Genomic DNA, 22,366 nt, shown 5'->3' with positions numbered 1-22,366 from the left:
TTTTTTTTTTTTTTTTTTTTGTTCTTTCTTAATTCCAAAACAAACATAAATCTTTTCTATATAACTGTATAATTCTATAAAGGAAGTCAGTAAGTTCTATTAGACCATATCCTTTTTGTTATTTTGTCTTTTTTTTCAGAGCTGAGGACTGAACCCAGGGCCTTGCGCTTGCTAGTCAAGTGCTCTACTACTGAGCTAAATCCCCAACCCCAAGCATATCCTTAAATGTAATTAATTCTTTCAAGAATTTTAAATGCCTAAAATGACGATTCACATCCATACATGTAGGTTATGCACTACAGTTGCTAACAATTGTTGGAGCTAAGAAGAGTTGCTCTCTCTGAGACAAGTGACACATAGCTTCCATCCCCTTTTAAAATAATAAGACAATACAAACACATTTCTTTATTTGCTCTGGCTGCTAGGAAACTTGGAGTCAAAATTAAAGCTCAGATAAAATATATGTTGACACTACTGTTGTACAAATTTTTTCTTTTATATTGGATCTAATTTTATATTCCAATCCCTATGTTACTATCGCATGACATATTACAGGTCCTTTGTGAGGAAGAAAAATGTTATGAATAAAAATAAATAAGGAAACATAACCAGAATGTTATTATTACTAGGTGCCCTTGGGATAGTTCAGAGAATCCATAACCTTCCTTTAAAAAAAAAAATCAATGCCTACAGCTGTTGGGGTGGATAACTGTTTATAATGTCTGGGTATTAATACTGTTCCCTTGGGGACACATGCCTTCGGCTCTCCCTTCAACCAGTGTTTTAATTTATGCCACCCCAGGGTGCATGCCTATAATCCCATCACTCCAAAGGCTGAGGCAGGAGGGTGGCCAGTTTGAGGCCATCTCAGGCTACATAGGAAAACAAACAAACAAAACAAAATAAAATAAAAAATCTTAAAAAAAAAAAACTCAAGTGGGTACTGTATATTGATCATGTACTAAATCTTGAAACATTGCTGACTCATTCATTAAATACATAGTGACCACTTATCATGGGCCAAAGTAAAAAAAAACTCCTGTCCTTATGTATTAGCTACTCATTTGGACTGGTATTATCCAATGAAAAATAGAGTTCAAATCTAATCATACAGAATATACAACAAAAGAAAATACAATGGGGAACTACATTAATTCTACAAATGATATGAAAGGCATCATGCTATACATATACATTCAGCTTCTAGGGAGAGAGAGAGACAGAGAGAGAAAGAGGGAGGGAGAGGGAGAGGGAGAGGGAGAGGGAGAGGGAGAGGGAGAGGGAGAGGGAGAGGGAGAGGGAGGGAGAGGGAGAGGGAGAGGGAGAGGGAGAGGGAGAGGGAGAGGGAGGGAGAGAAAGAAGGAGGTGGACAACTAGCTTGTGTTGGGAAAAGCACATGGCCACAAAGCAAAGGTGCCTGGGTCTTCACCAGCAGCAGTACTCTACCTGTGCCAGCTCCAATACTCGGGCAGGCTGGAAATAATCAATATTGGTGAAACTGTAGAGACACGAGTACTGTCATATGTAACTATGGAATAAAATAGGTCCTTTTTGGTAATCTTATTATAGCTATTAAAAGTATAAATATCCAATCTTAGTGAAAGCAATCCACTGCTGAAATCATCCCACTAAAACAGAAGTGTTAGTATAAAATCATCTTTGCTGGTACTGGAACAAGTATGTTTATTATGAATTATTTATAGTCGGGAACAGTAGTCCTAATGATAACGGTATTTTTATTTGTATATTGAATAAAATATATTCTAGTATCAAGAAACGTATTGCATTAAAATGATAATTTTAATTCATAATTTTTCTGTTAGATAAATATAATGTACTAAGGCATTAAAAAGGCCAGTTTGTACATATATGACTGGATGTGTACTTGTATATATAATTGTATATTAAAATCCCATACTCAAGAACAAATATACATATAATCTACAGAGTCAAAATGACAAAGGATACATCAACAGTTAACACTGAGGAGAAACTGGATGGAATGGAGAGGCTTCTGTTGTACACATTTCTGTGTTTGGTTTGTTAAAACTACTTGCTTTAATAACAGTAATAACAAGTGAGTTTTATTTGATAATGCCATAACAATGGGGTTATTAGCATGCTGGTGTGCTTGCCTTGAATGAATACATTTCAAGTCTGATCTTCAGCACTACAAAGCACAATAAAAAATAAAAATGATAACTAGCTAACTTCTTCCTTTGTCATCCCTCCCCCAACCTTTTCTTCCTGGTTGCGAGGACAGGATCTAGGCCTCATACTAAGGTTTGAGCTACACTTCCAGCCACATAGTTAACAAGGAGAGTTTACCAAACACTATTCTAGGAGAGTTTAATCTCACCTAATTCCTAAAATAACTATACAATGCTAATGTTCATATTTTTGTCTTTACTATTCAACACAAAGAATGGAGGCTCAGAGAGGTCAATATCACCTGCCCAAGACTGTACATTTACTGGTAACAGACTAGAAAGTAAATTCAAATAGTCCGCTTCCAGTGACATATTCTTCTAGTAAAAATCCAATAAAAAAAAAATCCCATTTCCAGTCAAAAATATACCAAGCATAAGCAGTTGGTGTTTTGGAGAGTTACTATTTTAAATGCAGATTTGTTATTGTTTTGAGTCCAGGTCTCTCTTTGTTGCACAGACAAGAGATTACCATACTTACTGCAAAGCCAGGTTTATGATGAATTTTTTGATTATCAACCTTATATAGTCTTAAGAAAATGATTTTGTTTATATTTCAACTTTTACAATGACTAAACATCTTTTATTTGCTGGCTACATTATAGTCCTCTGAATGCATAAACCAATATTATGCCCCAGTACTTTCCAAGAACCATTCATTTCATCCTAATTTGAATTAACAACAAATAACTGGCTGACATCAAAAACTTGATGTGCTAAAAAGCGTGAAATGTAATGGGTTTTGTTTGCTTTTTCTTTTTTTTTTTTTCAAGTTTTTTGTTTGTTTGTTTTTGAGGCATGTTACTGCTATATATAGTCTAGAACGTATGTCCTGGAGCTCATTGGTGAACCTCCTGCCTCTGCCTAAAAATCATGAACTATACTTGTACATTAGTTTTCCATGAAGGAACTGAGCATACGGGAAGAAAGACCAAGCTATTAATTCTAGCTGTTCATACACAGGCTGCCTGGGTCCTTATCTGTATTTGTTACTTGGTCATTTACATTTGATAATGCCACTTACAAACACTATAACTTTTAAAAGGCCCACACGTTCAGTCAACTTTTATCCATTTTCTTGCAAATGCTCTATATTCAAGTCAATTACTTTGAACTCTTTCTTGCTGCAGACCCTCTGGGTCCCTTGTCTGCGTGGAACGGGTCTCTGGGTGCAGACAGGCAAGGAGTTGGCGAGTGACAGACAGACCAACACGCTAGATTGTGTAGAATCTGAATGTAATTTGTCAAATTGAGCATCAAACTTTTTATATAGAAGAAAATAGGGAAGTTAGGTGACACATTGGCAAGGTACAAATGAGGTTACCGGATGCTTAATGGCTCTTACACAAAACAGAGGAATCTAAACACAAAGACTGGCAGGAACTGGGCAATAAAACAACTGAAACAAAGTCAGCCCTATCTAAGTTCAGCTATAGACTTAGAAGCCAGGTGTGAGGTCTTTACATTCCTAGGGCAAGGGCTTTCACACCCAAGTTATGGTTCTAATTAGGGAGTTCCGTTCTAGCTAACCATCTCATGAATGCAATACTCTAAAATCACAGCCCGATCTACTTCCTAAACCATTGTAAATTCCTGTATATGGGACAACTTGGCTTTTATTCTAAGTGATAGTGTAATACCAGAGGCAATTCTGAATGTCACTGAATAGGCAACATTGTTACTGAATTCCAAGCCCATGGTCAGCTCAAGGACTTTCTAGGATGTTGGAACACTGGCGAAGGTTTAGCTATGTCAGAATTCAATCTTAAAAGGCACTTATAATAAGATAATACTAAAAGAGAGCATGTGAATCCATGCACCAGACTAACGCAGGAATAGGGTATGAGTATATGAGTTAATGAGGCCACCAAAGCTCCAGGAGGTGAGTTTCCATGAAACTCTTTGCCTCGTGAGAGCTTCCAGGCCTCTTGGCCTGCCAAGCAGACTTCACTGGGGTGTACGTGGCACTTTCTGCTTTCTAAAAATGGCTATTACTGGGTGTGATGGTTTGTATATCCTTGGACCAGGGAGTGGCACCATCTGAAGGTGTGGCCTTGTTGGAATAGGTGTGACCTGGTTGGAATGGGTGTGTCACTGTAGGTGTGGGTATAAGATCCTCACCCTAGTTGCCTGGAAGTCAGTCTTCCACTAGCAGCCTTTGGATGAAGACATAGAATTCTCAGCTCTTCCTGTGCCATGCCTGCCTGGATACTGCCATGCTCCCACCTTGATGATAATGGACTGAACTTCTAAACCTGTAAGCCAGCCCAAATTAAATGTTTTTTATAAGACTTGCCTTGGTCATGGTGTCTGTTCACAGCAGTAAAACCCTAGCTAAGACACTGGGTAAGAAATTTACATTTAAATATAGTTTTGAACACTTTCCAGACCTTTATTATGGTACCACGCATTGTCTCTTATGGACTAATGAGGCCACTTGTAAATACATCCTTCGAGGTGGTGTCTGATTCCTGTTCAACTACTCTCATTCAGTGTACTTTGTGGAAAGGTGGATAGTAAACATGGGACTGTTTTAGGCTTGATGATTCTCGAAGCCTTTTAGGTTAGAGAGAAACTGAAGGTGACTCAGAGAAGAAACCTTTCCCATTCATGTCATATCTGGGCCCAAGTTCCTCCTCCTAAACTATTCAATCAAGCCACCTGTAGAGCTGCTTCAATCTCCTGGCCTGACCATTCTCAGCATTATGCAGATTCAAAGTCCTGCCTGGCCTTTGGCCTCCACTCCTGGAGGCTGATATTCCAGGAGTTAAACATAGTATTCAAGCTGGGGAGGTCACTCAGTGACAGACTGCTTGCCTAGCATTCATGAAACCCTGGGTTTGATTAGCAGCACCACATAACCCAGGTGTGGTGCTGCATGAATGCAATCCCAGCTCAACTGTGCCTAGAAGAAGAGCAAGTAGATATACAGTCAAGAACAGGTAGGTTAGTGGATAGAAAATTACTGACAAAGCTACCACTGAGGGGTGATATCAAGGACAGGTGATAAGGAATTTGGTTAGATACCAAGGGTGGGAGGCTGTCACTAAACTGACCCATCAGGTTTACTTCCTAAAACTGGACTAAGCAAGCAGAGCTAAAAGGCTAAGTTAGAAATAAGATTTAGAGGATGGCTCAAGTTTGGTCAAAGGAGAGTCTTTGTTAGGGATTGTTATTTCTATAGCAGAACTGGTTTTCATCAGATTTTAAGGAAAGTGCCCTACTATATTGGTTGGCTGGCCTGGCCTGGAACTCATTATATAGACTAGGCTATCCTCAAACTCACAAGATCCACTTGCTTCTGCCTCCCAAGTGCTGGAATTGAAGGAATGAGCCACCATGCTCAGCTAATATAAAATTCTTAAAATAACTGTTATTAAAACAAGCAAAATGATTTAAAGAAATATTAAGCAAACCACAGTATAATAGTACATAGGTTAAATTAGGATGGTACTACGGGAGTGGCTGTCCTCTTGGCAATATCTCATTTAGTTAAGCCTTCTGTTACATGGATAATAATATGATAAGAGTTCCTAAGAAGCAGTTCATTTGTCACCAGGTCTCAAGACTCAGCCAGTGTTTTAATCAGCTCTGGCTGCTATAACACAACCCAGAGCTTATCAACAACAGTTTATTTTAACCGTTTTAGAAGGAGCCTGATATAAAGACATAGAGTGTCAAGTTCTGGAGAGGGTCTTGTGGTCATTGTACTTCACGAGGATTGGGGGGCAGCAAAATAAAGGATAGAAGTTCTAAGATTGCTAAGTTTTATTCATGAGTGACACACTCGTGGCCTCACCTAACCACAATGCCCCAAAGACTCTGACTCCAAAAACCAAGGGACAGAGTCCCAGTATCAGAGTTTAGGTCTTGGGGATGCAAACATTCAGCTAGGAACTTGCAGCTCTTGGTCCTCAGAAAAGTTAGGGTTGTCCCTGTTTCCTGGATACCAGTACTTACCAACAGGGAGCAGAACCTTTAGGACATTTTGTAAATCTAAATAAGCGGCCATTACTTCTCAAAGGCAAGTTGTCTAAAGAGAACCACAAGGAACTCTCCAATTCATACCTGGTCTTCAGTCACTAAGGCGAACTGGATGGGGGCAGTGCTTGAGGTGAGACTGTGTATCTATAATATAGCAAGCACTTCTGAGCTTTCTAAGATCTAGTGAATTGGGATGTAGCTCATAAAATGGAATAGGCAACATTGTAATTTACTCCAGTTTCTTTGTTTTACTGCTACAGCTTTGTCATCACCCTAAATACTTGAGCAAGGAAACACTAGTAAAATACAGAACCAGATTCCTCACTCACCCTTACAATATGTCAGACCTCAGGCACCAGATAAAAATAACCCAAAGCTGAATGTGGGGTCCATGTCAATAAATGTGGAACGCTTTAAGCCTAGTGTGTAATGGTGTCCTGTCCCAAGGTTCTTTTTAGGGACTTATTTCCAGCTTTAGTACACTTCATCAGTCGCGCGGATGGTCCGTCCCTGGTATCTTAACTTCATGTCTTTGGAGAGAAGCTTCAGGGGCCGGCTCAGGAGCATTTGACAAAGTGCTTTGCGTAGCTAGCTGTGAATTCCACTTGCCTAGAAGCTTACGCTAAAACCATGACCAGAGCTGACCCACATGCAGACAGGCTTTCCTTTGCCCGGACAACCTTGTGAGACCTCTAGGAGCGAGAAGCGCGCCAAGAACGCAGACTCTAAGGCGCACTCGTGGCCACCCTAGAAGACAAGTCACTAATCTGCACCAGCAGCCAGCCAGAGATACGACAAATGAAATGGAAGCTCCTGCTCGGTGGGAACACAGGCCTCGCGCTGGGACCGGAGGCCCTGGCGAGCTAGGTGAGCAAAGAAAGCAGGGCGAAGGGGATGTACCCCAAATCAGCTTCATTCAAACCCCGAGGACAGCAGACCCCGCCTCCCAACACCTCGGTCCGCTCAATCGCCGAGCGCTCCGGGTGTGAGCTCGCCCCGCGGGGAGCGGCTTTCAGCTGAGGGGGCGGTGGCAGAGGCGGTTCGGGCAGCCCCGCTCGGCCGATAGGCCCAGGCAAACAACACCCATTTCTCCCTCCCCGCCGCGCCGGGTTCAACTCCCACTCGGCCCCGGCCACGCCCTGCTGCCACCGCCCCCTCGGGCAGCTCTAGGCTCCGCAGCCAGGCCGCGTTCGGGGGCGGGAGGAAGGCGGTGCCTCAATCGGAATAGCTGTCAAAAACTACAAGGCCCGAAAGCCTTTGCGGGAGAGGCCCGCCCGCCTCCTTCCACGACTCACTGTGCGTCAGCGGCCTCATCCAATGAGAGCCGAGCCAGGGAAAAAGGGCGCCCGGGTCCGGATGCGCCTTAGGAAAAGCCATGCTCACGCCGAGGGGGCAGCTGGCAGTCCACTCAGACCTCGGGATCGCAGAGAGCTCACGCTTCCCCGCGCTCGCCCCGCTCCTCTCCCTTAAGCCTAGCTCCATGTCTTCCTTCCGCGGCCCCTCGCAGGATGCTGCGGCGCGTTTTTGAGTGGAGGGCGCCGGGAACTGAGTAGGGGGCGGGATATCCTGAGACAACAAGTTTGGCTGTATGGAGGGCCTGCCGGCAGCAAAGCGCAGCTAGCTCACCGAGAGGGCACGCTCCGCGGGCCGGGAAGGCAGAAGCCGAACAGCAGCGAGCACCAGCCGGGCAAAGGGGAGGAGAAAGGGCGGCCCCAGCGCCCCGGCCCCGGCAGGTCGGCGGCCAATCCGCTGGGGGAAGGGGTGGAGAGTCGGCGGCGCCGGCGGAGGCAGGCCGAGGGGGGTGGGGAGTCGCCGCGCTCGCGCCGCCCTGGCTCCGCCCCCCGGCCCGCGCCGCCGCCCTCGCCGCGCGCCGCCGCTGTCAATCAAGGGCGAGTCAGCCGGGCTCGGGCGGAGAGAGGAGCTGCTACGCCACAGCCCAGCGGCGGCCATTCGCGGAAAAAGAGGCAGAGCCTGTGCCAGCTACAGCCTCCTCCGAGCCACCGCGGGCGGGCGGGACCGGCCTCTCCTCCCGCCTCGCCCCCACCCCCACCCACCTCTATCCCAGTGTCTCTGAGAGGGTTTGTCCTGTTAATGCGGGATGAGCGGTACGTATTCTCCACCCCCCTCGGTCTCCTTCACCGCCTCCCTTCGTCCCTCCCTCCCCAGACCCTGCTCGCTTCCCCCTCCCCCGGGGCCGCCGAGATGCTGGAAGGGGAGGAGGAGAGGGCGGGAGGGAACCAGGGGGAGGGAAGGAGGGCTGTGTTTTGTCTTAATGTCTGAGCTAGAACAACCTCCTTCTGGGTGTTGCTCTGGAGCCTATGGGTCGGGTTTCAAACCACGTTTCGTGAGAGCCCCCTCCTCCCTACCCTCCTTCTCCCCCACCCCCTGCCGGTGTGCACGGATCGCGGGTTTACGGAGATTAATGTTCAGGAGGAGGGAGGGGGAAGAAGGGAGGAGAACGAATAATAATAATCCTAATAACCTGTTGTCGTGTGTGTTGGTGGTGGTGGGGGGTTGTTGCAGATCAGAAGAAGGAGGAGGAGGAGGAGGCGGCAGCGGCGATGGCTACAGAAGGAGGGAAAACCTCTGAGCCAGAGAATAACAATAAAAAACCCAAAACCTCAGGCTCCCAGGTAAAAGCAAACGTTAAAAGAAAATTCAACACAAAGCTTTAGGGAAGAGAGGGAGTTATGCTATTTAAGTACCCAGAAGTAAAGAACAGAATAAAAATGTTTATCCATTCAAAGCATCTTTCTGAGTGAGGAACTTAAATCGTAAATTCATGAAGATTTCCCATCGTTGAGGCTATAACGATGTTTATATTACATCAGGAATTCAGACTGTTAGAAAAAGGTGTCTATTTTCCCAAGGGTATTTTGAGTTTAGTAGAATAACACTTTAAGAAAGTTTACCAGAAAATTCCTTTTAATTTAAACTTTATGTAATAGGACTTGCCTTTTTATTCATATAGCTTCTATCACCTGCTTTTGTTCATATTTCCTTTTTAATTCTGCTGCCTATTGAGTGTGTTCTGATACTTAGAGCTCTCAAAATAAATAACCCCCTCCCGACTGCTGTCTTCCACTAAATCCGCCCACTTTTTTCCCCTCCCTCTCCTTTCCCCTCCCATTTTGGGTAGGACTCTCAGCCCTCTCCTCTGGCTTTACTGGCAGCTACTTGCAGCAAAATAGGGACTCCTGGTGAAAATCAAGCAACTGGACAACAGCAGATTATTATAGATCCAAGCCAAGGATTGGTGCAACTTCAGAATCAGCCACAGCAGCTAGAACTGGTGACAACGCAGCTTGCTGGAAACGCTTGGCAACTTGTTGCCTCCACTCCTCCTGCTTCAAAAGAAAATAACGTTTCTCAGCCAGCTTCTAGTTCATCTAGTTCTTCCGGCAGTAATAACGGGAGTTCCTCTCCTACAAAAACTAAATCAGGTAATCCTTCCACCCCTAATCAATTTCAAGTCATACAAGTACAAAACCCAAGCGGTAGTGTACAGTACCAAGTGATCCCCCAACTTCAGACGGTGGAAGGCCAGCAAATTCAAATCAACCCAACTAGTAGTTCATCTCTACAGGATTTGCAGGGTCAAATTCAGCTCATTTCTGCAGGTAATAATCAAGCTATCCTCACGGCTGCTAACAGGACAGCTTCTGGGAATATCCTTGCTCAAAACCTGGCAAATCAGACAGTTCCAGTACAAATTAGACCTGGTGTTTCAATACCATTGCAATTGCAGACCCTTCCTGGTACTCAGGCTCAAGTTGTAACAACCCTACCAATTAACATTGGAGGAGTGACTTTAGCTTTGCCAGTAATAAATAACGTGACTGCTGGAGGAGGGACTGGACAAGTCGGCCAGCCTACTACTACTACTGACAGTGGGACTTCCAATGGGAATCAGTTAGTTTCTACGCCCACCACCAGCACTGCTCCCGCCAGTACTATGCCTGAATCGCCCTCCTCCTCTACTACCTGCACAACCACTGCATCAACATCTCTGACGAGCAGTGACACATTAGTGAGCTCAGCAGATACGGGCCAGTATGCAAGCACATCAGCCAGTAGTTCTGAACGCACCGTTGAAGAACCACAGACACCTGCTGCTACTGAGTCTGAAGCCCAGAGCTCCAGCCAGCTTCAGTCCAACGGGATACAGAATGCACAGGACCAGTCAAATTCCCTTCAACAAGTACAGATTGTAGGCCAGCCTATCCTGCAGCAAATCCAGATCCAGCAGCCTCAGCAGCAGATTATTCAAGCTATCCCACCACAGTCATTTCAACTCCAGTCAGGGCAGACAATTCAGACCATCCAGCAGCAGCCATTGCAGAATGTTCAACTTCAAGCAGTAAACCCGACTCAGGTGCTTATCAGGGCTCCAACTTTAACACCTTCAGGGCAAATCAGCTGGCAAACTGTCCAGGTCCAGAATATTCAAAGTCTTTCAAATTTGCAAGTTCAGAATGCTGGGTTATCCCAGCAGTTAACCATCACCCCAGTGTCTTCAAGTGGTGGCACAACTCTTGCTCAGATTGCTCCTGTGGCTGTTGCTGGTGCCCCAATAACTTTGAATACTGCCCAGCTTGCATCAGTGCCTAACCTTCAGACAGTGAGCGTTGCCAACCTGGGTGCTGCGGGTGTTCAAGTTCAGGGAGTTCCAGTAACAATCACTAGTGTTGCAGGTAAGCTACGTCTTTTTAACCCATTATTAGGAGGGATTAGTAACAGTTATTGCTCAGGGCTGTCTTTTAGGTTTGATACGCCTCTGATGTATATATACTGGAAAAGGATAAAAAAACTGGACTATTACACCAGCAACCAGATGTAGTTATCATTGTGACCTCTTTATTTCTGTAGCTTTTAACACTCAGTTTTGTGTGTTGAGCTGGGTAAATAATTAAATTATTTCATAAAGCATCATTTTCTGATTAGAACCATAATTATAGAGAGCATATTTGAGTACACTTGAACCGTTTGGGAAAATGAACTCATCATCTCTTCCTGATAGAAAATTGGTTTAACTTGCATTGGTATATGGTTGTGAGTTTGTAGTATGCTAATTCTCCGTAATAAGGCTTTTTAATTGGGCCTTCTTACATTTTTGCGTTTTGTCTTTAAGGTATTTTTGCTTTAATGTACAGTAGTTTTGAACCAAATACTGTTGTAGTTAAGATAGAAATTTAACTTGCAAATTGTTTCATTAAGTTTTTATGCCTGTTTTTTTGCTACAGTCAGGATTGTGACTTTAATGGTCTTTGGTATATAAAATTTCAGGAAATGTCTTTTTGTCCTTCCATTATCTGAACGTGTCTAGTGTGAAGTTGGTGAAAAGCAATTAAAAATGTAGGTAGTAAAATGTCATTAACTTGAACTAATTGTGGCCATGTTGTTTTAAACCAGCTATAAAAGCAATTGGCTATTTCTTATCAATATAATTAGATAACTTCTAAAGTACTTAAAAAAAAAACCTAGTTCAATTAAGTAGTATAATCTTTTGGGGGAGTGGTTTTATTTTACCAATATTTAGACTTCATTGGTTCTGACTTAGTGAAAACTGGCTAAGATTTTAGTGCCTTTGATCTTTTCACTTTTTATTAACTAAAAATTTCTACTTTGGTAATTTGAGTATGCTTGTCCTTTTTGAATGACCTATCTTGAAATAAGATGCAGAAAAATTAAGATAAGGTTCTTCACAGTTAATAATTCAAGCCGATTCGTGCTTGTAAAATTACGTTATCTAAAGATAGCTTGTCCATTCAGGAGAACCCAAATACCTCTAGACCAGCACTACCCAATAGAACGTTGTGTGATGTTTGAGATGTGGCATCTCTGTCCTATCCGGTATTATCCACTAGTTATGGAGTGATTAAGCATATAAGGCATGGTGAAAATGGCCTGAGGAATTGAATTTTGAGTTTTATTTAAGCAGTTATATTTAGCTAGTGGCTCTTACGTTGACAGTGTATATCACCAGTAGACTGGGTGTGATTTTTCCCCTAATACTTTTAGAACCCAAGTGTGTACGTGATGGTTCTGCTTCCAGTCCTTAATACTAAACATTAATGCTAACTAGAAATTTCAGAACAGTGTCTGGTTTTGGTGGTTTGAATAATACTTTGCATTGTCAAAGCAGAAATTATTTACATTTCATCTTGCTTGCTAAATGTTACTAAATTGTGGTTCATCGCTTTGAGTAATTTGTAATTTAGGTTAGAAATGGTCAGTTCTTCTGCTCTCTAAATATTTTGCAGTCCAGAGGTTTTCTCTTCCTAACTGAAGATAATTCAATATTCTGACCTCTCCCCCCCTAAACTGGAATGTTGCATTATAAATAATGTAAGATGAAATTTCTAGGAGTAAAATTTGGGGACAGAGGTAGAATAGTAAAATAATTTGCTCTTTAGATTTTTCCAAGTCATTCTTACACTACATAAAGTTTGGGAATCAAGGGTCTAATCAACAGTGAATCAGAAGGCGGAATGTGGAAGCCAGTGGGTGCTAAGCCCGTTCATATGTGCCCCAGAGCAAGTTTTACTGGCACATAGGCCAGTCCCCTTACTAACCATTTCCCAGTGACTATTCCAAACACTCCCACTAGATATGTTATTCTTATATTTTCATGGGCACATTTTTTTTTACTGAAGAGTTCACATAGTTGAAGAGATCTGCTTAAGTGTATGAGGAAAACTTTACATATGAAGAATTTCCTCCCCACTGAAATCCAACCATGTAAAATTTTGTTGGTACTTTAGGTGCCTATGTCATCACCTTAGACATTCGTCATTTTTTTGTTTTGGGAACATTCAAAATTCTGTTTGCTACTTAATTACTGTCAACCACAGCTATCCCACTGCGTCATAGTTGAGTATTAGACATTACTCCTTCTTTCCTTCTTCCCTCATTCTGGTAACCAGTGTTTCAGTCTCTGCTTTCACTTTTCCTTTTCAGACAGGGTTTCTTTCACATGGTCCAGGTTGGCCTTCACAGTCACTAGGTAGCTGAGCTAGGGGTTGAACTCCTTCTGAATCCTAATTCTAACTCCCCAGTGCTGTACCACCATGCCTGATTTATAGGGTACTAGGGATCAAACTCAGGATTTTATATGTTGCTGAGCTGCATCCCTAGCCCCCTTTTTTTCTTTTCTTATTTTTTTAAACAACGTTTTAGCTTCTACATACAAGTGAAAATAGGCTCATGAAAAATACCAGCGCTTAGAAAACTTGTTAATTACCTTTGACAGAATAATGGCTAGCTCATGAACAAGACTTAACATTTTTTTATGGTCCAGGCTCATTTTACCTTTTCAGGAAGTGGAGGAGGTCTGCATGATACAGACAGTAGAGGAAGAGTCATGCAAGGCAGTCAGCTAGATGAACCCAGATTTTGAAGCTGGAGGCTTCCTATTTTTATGAAATGACATCCTTTTTTCCTTGGTAATATATTCAGTAAAGTATCTCTCTTTGCTCTGGTCTCACCTGAAAATCCTGATTTCTAGACTCAGCATCTGTCATCTAATTAGTTGGGCGTGTAGTCATAATTAAATACTTGTACCCTCTTCTTATTGGGAAGAAGAATTTGATGGATAACAACAGTGTCTATTGACCTTTATTTCAGCCAGATGTGGAGGTTTGTGCCTTTAATCCTAGTGGGGAGTGGCAGAGGTAGGCAGGGCTCTTGAGTTCTGTTTTAACTAAGTAAGAATGAAATTTCTGCCAGTATTCTTTCAGTGCCCTCTGGTCTCTAGGAATTACATCTTTTTATAAGTGAGAGTTATAGGGACTCTTGGTTTCTATCTCAGTAATTAACGCGGAGGGGTCCACACTATCATGCCATAGCCCTTCTGCTTGGTTAAGTGACTGTTTGTCAGTTTCAGTTAAAACTAAATTTTTATGCTAGTTTTCCCATGAAGGAGGTTGACACTTGATAAGATGTTGCTGGCTATTCGAGAACTTGTCTCTTACATAATTCCTTTACTTTTTATAGGGAATTAAAGTCTAAAACCTGGATATATAGTTTGAAGCCAGGAATGGAAGTGCCAGTTCTTAATGACTGTTTAAAAATGGGAACCAGAGAACATAAAGCTTACATTTAATTTATAAGTCCAAATGTAACTTAGAGGGAATCAACTTTTTTAACATCCGCCTTTTCTTCTGAATTACTCAAAGTAGAAAATTGGCTTGACATTTAACCCAGATAGTGTTTTTCTTTGTTGTATATATTGTATTGGTTTGGATTTCCCTTTTTAAGTATCTGAAAACCATACTTGTATATGGGATCCTCACACATGTACTTGGTTATTTCCTTTTCAGATGAGTCAGTTATTTTTGTTACCTTTTCAATAAAATCTTCTAATACTGGGTCAATAGATTGGACTTCATTATAGGGGACTTAAGTTTATGTTCTTAACTACCAACTTGACTTTATCCTTCAGAAACTTTTTTTCATAGAAGACAAAAAGTACCATATAAAGCCACATTAATTTTTAAAGGACATCTGTGCTGGCTTGCTTTATGTACACCTGACATAGGTTAGTCATCTGAGAGGAGGGAACCTCAATTGAGAAAAATGCTGCCCAGCATGCCTTTAATCCTATCACTGGGGAGGCAGAGGCAGGTGGATTTCTGAGTTTGAGGCCAGCCTGGTCTACAGAGTGAGTTCCAGGACAGCCAGGGCTGTATAGAGAAACCATGTCAGAGAGAAAGAGAGAGAGAGAAACCATGTGTGTGTGTGTGTGTGTGTGTGTGTGAGAGAGAGAGAGAGAGAGAGAGAGAGAGAGAGAGAGAGAGAGAGAGAGAGATCCATAAAATTGGGCTGTACTCAGGCCTATAGGGCATTTTCTTGGTCATCACTGTAGTAAAGCTCAGCCCATTGTGGGTGGGGCCATCCCTGGTTTGGTGGTCCTGGTTCCATAAGAAAGCAGGCTGAGCAAGCCATGGGGAGCAAGGCAGTAAGCAGCACTCTTCCATGGCCTCTGCATCAGTTCCTACCTTTCAAGTTTGAGTTTCTGCCTTGGCTCTCCTCAGTGGATTGTTACTCAAAATATAAGCTAAATAAACTTTTTCCAGCCCAAGTTGGTTTTGGTCTGGTATTACATCACAGCAATACTAACCCTAACTAAGACAATATCTTTTATGTGGGATTGAAGGGCAAAGGAAGAACACTTATCTTCTTTTCAAATTGTTTGTTTGTTTTGCCTTTTTAAATGACAGGGTCTCCCTAACAATGTTAGTATGAGGCTGGCTTCATATTCACATTAAGCCCAGGTGGGCTTGTGATCCAGCTTTCAGGAATACTAAGGTTCAAGTGTTTTGGCTGGTTATTAGTTTCTAATTTAGAGAGTATAAAAGTAATACTTAAGGAATATGGGGACAAGCATTAAGACAGAGTGAAGAGAAAATGAAAAAGGAAGTATGATTGGAAAGGAAGCTAGGGAAGATGCCATGGGTAGATCTTGCAGAAATAGCAGTTTTACCAACTGATAGCTTTTTAGTTGGAAAAGACCTCGGAGATTATAGTTGTGACCTTTTCATATTGCTATGAAAGTTTGCTTTACTGTTTTTAGTAAAGACAGAGATATGGGTCAGGCTCTCCAATGCTGCACTGAGTACCTGGGGATGACTCATAAAGCACTGACATAGACATGTATGCTTTTCTGATCTGTGATGCACATAATGTGTGCTGCTGAGGGAATGAGCAAACATTATCAAAGGAACGTGTACATGGTGAGATGAAAGTTTAATGAAATTGGAATTACTAAGGCAATTTAAGATATACTTGAAGCTGAGCATGGTGGTGCATGCCTTTAATCCCAGCACTCAGGAGGCAGAGGGAGGTGGATGGATCTTTGTGAGTTCGAGGCCAACCTCATCTACAAAGCAAGTTACACAGTGAAACCCTATCTCAAAAAACCAAATACATGTATTTATATGTATACACATATACACAAACACACACACTCACACTCAGGCCTTTCTCTCCTACCCTCACTCCTTAGCCCTGAACAAACAAGCTCAGAAGGGTTGAATAACATCATCATCTTGACTTCCACTCAGGTTAGGGCTGTTTTTCCACCTTATTTCTAGCTTATCCAAATCTTTTATTAGCAGGTGAGAAAATAAAACTGAACTTAGGACTTAGAGAATTAGAATTGTCATATGTGTCTTCTCACAGATAGACTGTTCCTGTCTCACCTGGATATCCAGTGTTAGCATATTAATTATAATACTGTTGTAAAATACAGCTCTCTAGGTCTGTTGTTACTGAACTTAATGGTAGGACCTAGATGGTATTATTTTTCTCATCTTGAAAGACTAAGTTTAAGTGGATAGGGTGTCTTGGGCCAATAGTCTCAGCATTCAAGAGAGGCTTGGGCAGGAGAGTTGCCATGAATTCGAGGCCAGTCTAGCCTACATAATTAACTTCACCCACCACAACTTGGAGCACACAGAGACACTATCTCAAAAAATAAAAAAAATAAATAAAAGGCCTGTATCTAATGATATTAGTAAATTCTGTGTATGATCCTTGGACCAGGGACATTTACTTACTTATTTTTGAAACAATAGCTAGAAATGAATTTAAAGAAGAAAAAAAAAAAAGACAAAAGGATCTTGCTAAGTAGCCCTGACTGGCCTTAAACTCACTAGAAAGTCCAGGCTGACATCATTCTTTTACCAAGCTTCCTTGGACTAGAATGGTATGGTTGTGCACATCATATATGGACATTTTTAAAAAGTGTTGCCTGTGGAGGAAGAAAACCAGCATTTACTGTACCTCATATGTATTAGGTACTGAGTTTGTGTTTATAATATTAGGCACACAGTACCATTTTTTGGGTGGGTGTTGTGACTGTCCTACTAACTGTCTCACTGAGCTTTAATTTCTTTAGGAACGAATATCTTCTGCCAGTCAGTAGGAGAGTGACAATTTCATGTCATGTTTGATTCTGGGACTACTACATAACAGACAAAAGTCTGCAAGGATAAGGCCACTGAAGAAGGGTGTCTTGTCTCTGTCCTCAGTTTTCCTTAGCCTTAGCAATTGTAGAAGGTGTTTTTAAAATCTGATATTAGATTTTTTGTTTTAGTGTTTTTTGCTTTGCTAGTGTTCTTTTTTAAGTTATTTATTTTATTCACATTACATCCCAATCACAGCCCCCACCCCAGCATTATTCTTAAAGTGTCATGGTTTGTTTTCATTCCCAATCCTGTGCCTCTCACAGAGGTCTCAAGTGTCCATCTTAGTTTACAGTTTGAGCTTATTGAAGAGGTGTCAGGTAGCCACATGGAGTGTGTCAGTGACGTTCCTTTGCTTTATTTTATGTGTCTGCAGATAGGGTCAAGCAACCCAGTTGCTGTGCTGCAACTGGCTATGGAGTGTAAGTTGGTATTAAACTTTTTTATTTTATTTTTTTTGGTTTTTCGAGACAGTGTTTCTCTGTGTAGCCCTGGCTGTCCTGGAACTCACTCTGTAGACCAGGCTGGCCTCCAACTCAGAAATTCGCCTGCCTCTGCCTCCCGAGTGCTGGGATTAAAGGCGTACACCACCATGCCCGGCTCTCCAATTGCCCTTTAAGTGCTGAGCAGAAGGAATGGCCTTATTTTCTGCATTCACAAATGAGAAAAGGCTGGGAGATGGTGCCAGTATGATAGGAGGTAGAACTGAGATTCAGAGTGCTTTTAATAGGCTGGAATCATGGCTGGCGAGATGGGTAAAGCAGATAGGATACTCCACTTAAAGTAGGGGGAATTATGTACTCACAGGATGGAAAGCCTGACTTTGGCAGCAGGACTAGTGCAAATGGAACTTACTGGCTTAATGTGGGTTGAGATTAAAGCTTTGTTTGTATTCCTTGTGTTTGATCGCTCCCGCACTGCTGTGTGTGGTCCTGGGTGGCACATTTCCATCGAGTTAGTAATAAGCTGGTGATCATGGCAAGGGTTTCTGGGGTGAAGAGTAGAAAATACTTAATACTAGCAATAATCAGAGTGAGGCTTTTTACTGTTAAATAGAAACAAGAGGAGATATGATACTGTCTTCAGTCTGTAAAGTGGAAATAGTTCTGTTCTGACCCTGGGAAACAGAGTATGTTTGTGTTACATATTTACAGAGGTGAGGAGGGGCAGAAATGAGACCGAGCTGTACACTAATGGGATGATTTGTTTCTTAGGGGTTATCTTTTATCATTAAAGGCTGAATTACCCATCTGTTAGAGATTGTAGACTAAACTGCTCATGCCATATAGAAATTTTGGATCTAATTCTAAAGCCTAAGAGCATGGATAGATATTTGAATTTCTGGTCCTATATTGGGCAAGTCTGTTTAGCCTATGGCCAGAACACACAGTAACTCTTAAACTTACATGGCCATATTACCAGGAATGGAGGATGGTTAGGGTGACATTACACTTATTATTATAGAAGTAATCTATGGTTAACTCTATTATGCAGTGAGTGTATTAGTTTAGTTCACAGGTATGTCTCTGCTATCTGTTTCATTCAGAATTCCTAGTATTAGTTTCCTGTTACTTGCTCTTTAGTTTGATGAATGGGAAAGCATTAATATCTTTATATACATTTTTAGGGTCCAACACTGAATTTGTAGTTAAGATTCTTTTAAGTCTTTAACTATGTTATTAGATGTTACCACTTCACTGTGAACAGTGTGATTGCTCTTTCTTAAGTGAATTAGAACAGGTGGAAATGCAGGATACTAATTGAGCCCTAACTCCTTGAAGGCACTCCCGGCTTTAAGTTTGGAGTATACAGACCCAGAATGTGTGGGGGTCTTTGTTTTGTTTGTTGTTTTATGAGCTCAAAATAGCTACTAGGGTAGTATTTTTAAATATTCAGACCAAAGGACATTTTGAGTAAGGAAAAAGAATGGTAATTCAAATATGTTCTTTTCCCCCAGGGATGGTAATAAGCTTGATAGAGGGATATGGGCTACAGAAGTGTGTTTATTTTTGGTTACTGCAGATATAGGTAACAAGACTAGGAATTAAAACTTAGATTTTGCTCGAATGCTACCCTCCATTCATGGTCCCATTAGCTGTTACTAGGCAAACATGTCCCTTCTTTACTTCCAAGTGTTACACAGATGAGACCAGATAACATGTTTAGGAAGGACTTTTATATTATAATTAAAACTATTTGTGCAAGGGAGTATCATGGTAAAATTTCTATGGAGTACCATTCACTAGAAGAATGTAAAATAGTCAAGTGGGGAAACACTACTTTGGTTGTCAGTATTTTTATTTTTATAAGTAATTTCACTTACATCTTAAGTGAGATTTGTAAAACAGAGATCAGAAAGCTTTGGTAAAGTACAACTAAGGATAATGGGATAGGTATGTCTACAAGCATACCAGAAGCATTACTTTCTTGTAGTAAGAAGTAAATGCCTGCTCTTTTCTTAACTTTACCCTGGAAATATTCACCTTTCTTGAAAGGATGCTTGTGTTAGGGACATATAGCTAAGTACATGATACACTTGTATGGATCTGCAACTGCCTGAAAAAGTTTGTACTTTTAAGTACTGAGTTTTGAAGTGTAGAAAGTAGCATTAGAGTTCAGGGACTGGTGACTTTGGGGAAGTGATGTATGTAGGTAAAGCACTCTGCTAGAGATAGGACTTTAAACAGGTCTTAATGATTGGACTGCAAAGTGGACTTTGAGTCTATGGGAGTGGAGAGGTGAAGAGGGTATCTTGAGTCAAGCTGCTGAACTTGGAAAAGCTTACTGGGACTGAAAATTGAAAAAGCATAAAGCCCTCACAGGGAGGTTTATAGCTAACACACAAGCAAGGTAATCTCTTTTGTATACTCTATAGAAGAATAGGCCTGCTATAGAATAGCTTCAGGGTACACACAGCAGCCTGCCCCACTTCACTTCAGAAGTTGTCAAGATATTAGTGTTTCAAATTATATTTATTGGAGTATTTCTCTAGTAGGAAACCTGTAGCACATTCCTATATAATCCCAGAGTTTAGGTAGGAGGCTGAGCTAGGATAACAAGTACCAGTACTAAGTTGTCACAAATAAGAAAGTATAGCAGAGAAGTCAGTAGCCCAGTTAAAAGGATGCTGTCAGAGTAACTTAGTCATGAAGTGGCTGTGATGAGGAAGTAAATGGTTATTTGAAAAATATTATTGATAAGAAAGAAATGGCAAGAATTAGATAAAAACCTCAGGTGTTCTTTCTTTCTCCTTTTGTGTGTCTGCATTGTAATGGGCACTGAGAAACTGAAGCTGAGGGTGAGGGGACTGCTTTCTCTCCCTGCTCCCCCCCACCCCCCAAGGATATTTACTTTGTTGTAGGAGACCTTGTAAGAACTAGGTTTTCATACTTAAAATCTTTTCAAATTAAAATGCCTTAATAATCAAAGACATTTGATACTTTAGTTAGCAGAATATCTTCTTATGGTCACTTCCATCTTAGACCAATTAGAATATATTTTTTATGTTTTACATTTAGATTACAAGTACATTATATATGATTTTATATATACACATATGTGTAATTATACTACCACATAGTACTTGCTTTTAAAAGCAATGAATGAAGGCTCTGGAAACCCATAAGAAAGAAGAATCAGTCCCACTTACATTATTTTTGGGTAGGAATGAAGAGAAGTACAAGGTCAGGAGGAGGAAGAAAAGCATTTTTAGTTGTACATCGACATGTAGTTTGGAATTTCAATTAAGTGTGTGTGTGTGTGTGTACATATACACGCACGCATGCACATGTGTTGGCTTCAGCTGGGTTTCACTACATATATAACCCTAGAACTTATGTGGATTAGTTAGGCTGGCTTGAAATCGGGGATCCTCCTGCCTCTGCCTCTTGAGTTGCTGGCATTAAAGGCATGCACCAGCACACCTGGCTTCAAGTAGTAATTTTTACGTGTAACATGTATACATAGATCAGGGAATAATAATATATTTAGGATAGAGTTATGAATTTCATGTAGGCTGTAGTTCTGTCTTATATATACATACATACAAGTATGTGTAATATACCTTCTACCTCCAGTAACCATTGTTTTTAGTGTCTGTTATCTTGATACTGAACTAAGAGAAAGTACACAGGTGGAGAGAACTTTGATTTCTTAGGAGAATGGGGTCCTTAGAACAGAAGGAATGAGAATACATGATCATAATAGAGAATAGTACTTAATAAAGGGGATATATGTACATCTATATGTACATCTATACATGTGTGCACAAACATATTGTATACATACTCACATATATGATTTATCTGTTTTGGTAATTTCCAGATGGTGGGGGTTTCAGGAGAAATGGAAAACATATTCTGTCCCTCTGAAATTATATAGATTCTTTGTAATGTAGCCAGTCAAAGAGGTTCAGTGTGTTTTTTATAAATTCTGAGTCCAGTCACCAGCTTTTTGTTTACAGAAGCAGAGCTGCTTATGCACAGGTGTATAGGAGCTACATAGCTTTTGCTGTGATACGTGACTGCCTGTACTTGGTGTGGGGCTGGAGGGGTGCCCTCTATTCAGGTTTGGATAAGGAGGTCTACTCCAGGGAATTGAAGAAGAGAAAAGAGGGAAGATTTAGATGAGTATAATTCTTAAGTACTAACTGGATTGATTTAGGAGTCCCACATCAAGTGATTTATAAGTCTGATGGGCTTTCCCAGCTATCTTAGTTTGTATGTGAGCCATTTGAGATTTAAACAGTTGGCATTCTATAAATAATGACAGTATGTTTGTGATTTTATTTTTACAAAGTTAAAGCATTCTGTATTACTTCTAGAAATTCTCTCATTTGTCTTCATTAGAATGTTACTGTGTGTCTTGATTTTTAACAATAAGGCAGGTAAATGGTTTTAGTAAGCCCTTGGTAAACTTAGTCATCTTGTGTACTCCTCACTGGTGGACCATACCAGTCAGCAGATAGATACATCAATGCTGTGCAGCTTAATGTTTTCCTTATGAACTCCCTATTATGAATGTCTCTAATGGGGAAGGAAATCTCTGTTTTCTTTCAGGAATAAAAGTATTAAGAGGGTACCCTCTAGCTGGTTTATATTTTGTCTGACATTTACTGCGTGTTTCTAGTGCAGTGCCTGACACAATAACTCATTTAATCTTTAGAGCACAGTGGAAGGTAAATATTGATGCCATTCCTCCTCTCAGGTG

The 22,366-nt window shown here is 41.2% G+C and overlaps 1 protein-coding gene across 1 annotated transcript in view; it reads left to right on the top strand.

Moving 5' to 3' along the window:
- Nucleotides 1-8,073: 8,073 nt before the first annotated feature.
- The window catches only part of Sp4 (Sp4 transcription factor), a 70,343-nt gene continuing 56,050 nt past the window's right edge, over nucleotides 8,074-22,366 (top strand). Inside the window, exons 1-3 of the mRNA XM_021178994.1 lie at nucleotides 8,074-8,296; nucleotides 8,715-8,824; nucleotides 9,331-10,885. Of these exons, the coding sequence (XP_021034653.1) occupies nucleotides 8,290-8,296; nucleotides 8,715-8,824; nucleotides 9,331-10,885 (1,672 nt within the window). The 5' untranslated portion in view covers nucleotides 8,074-8,289. The remainder of the gene's footprint in view (nucleotides 8,297-8,714; nucleotides 8,825-9,330; nucleotides 10,886-22,366) is intronic.

This window comes from Mus caroli, chromosome 12 (assembly GCF_900094665.2).
Source record: "Mus caroli chromosome 12, CAROLI_EIJ_v1.1, whole genome shotgun sequence".
Taxonomy (NCBI): domain Eukaryota; kingdom Metazoa; phylum Chordata; class Mammalia; order Rodentia; family Muridae; genus Mus; species Mus caroli.
This window is presented reverse-complemented; position numbering and strand designations above follow the sequence as displayed.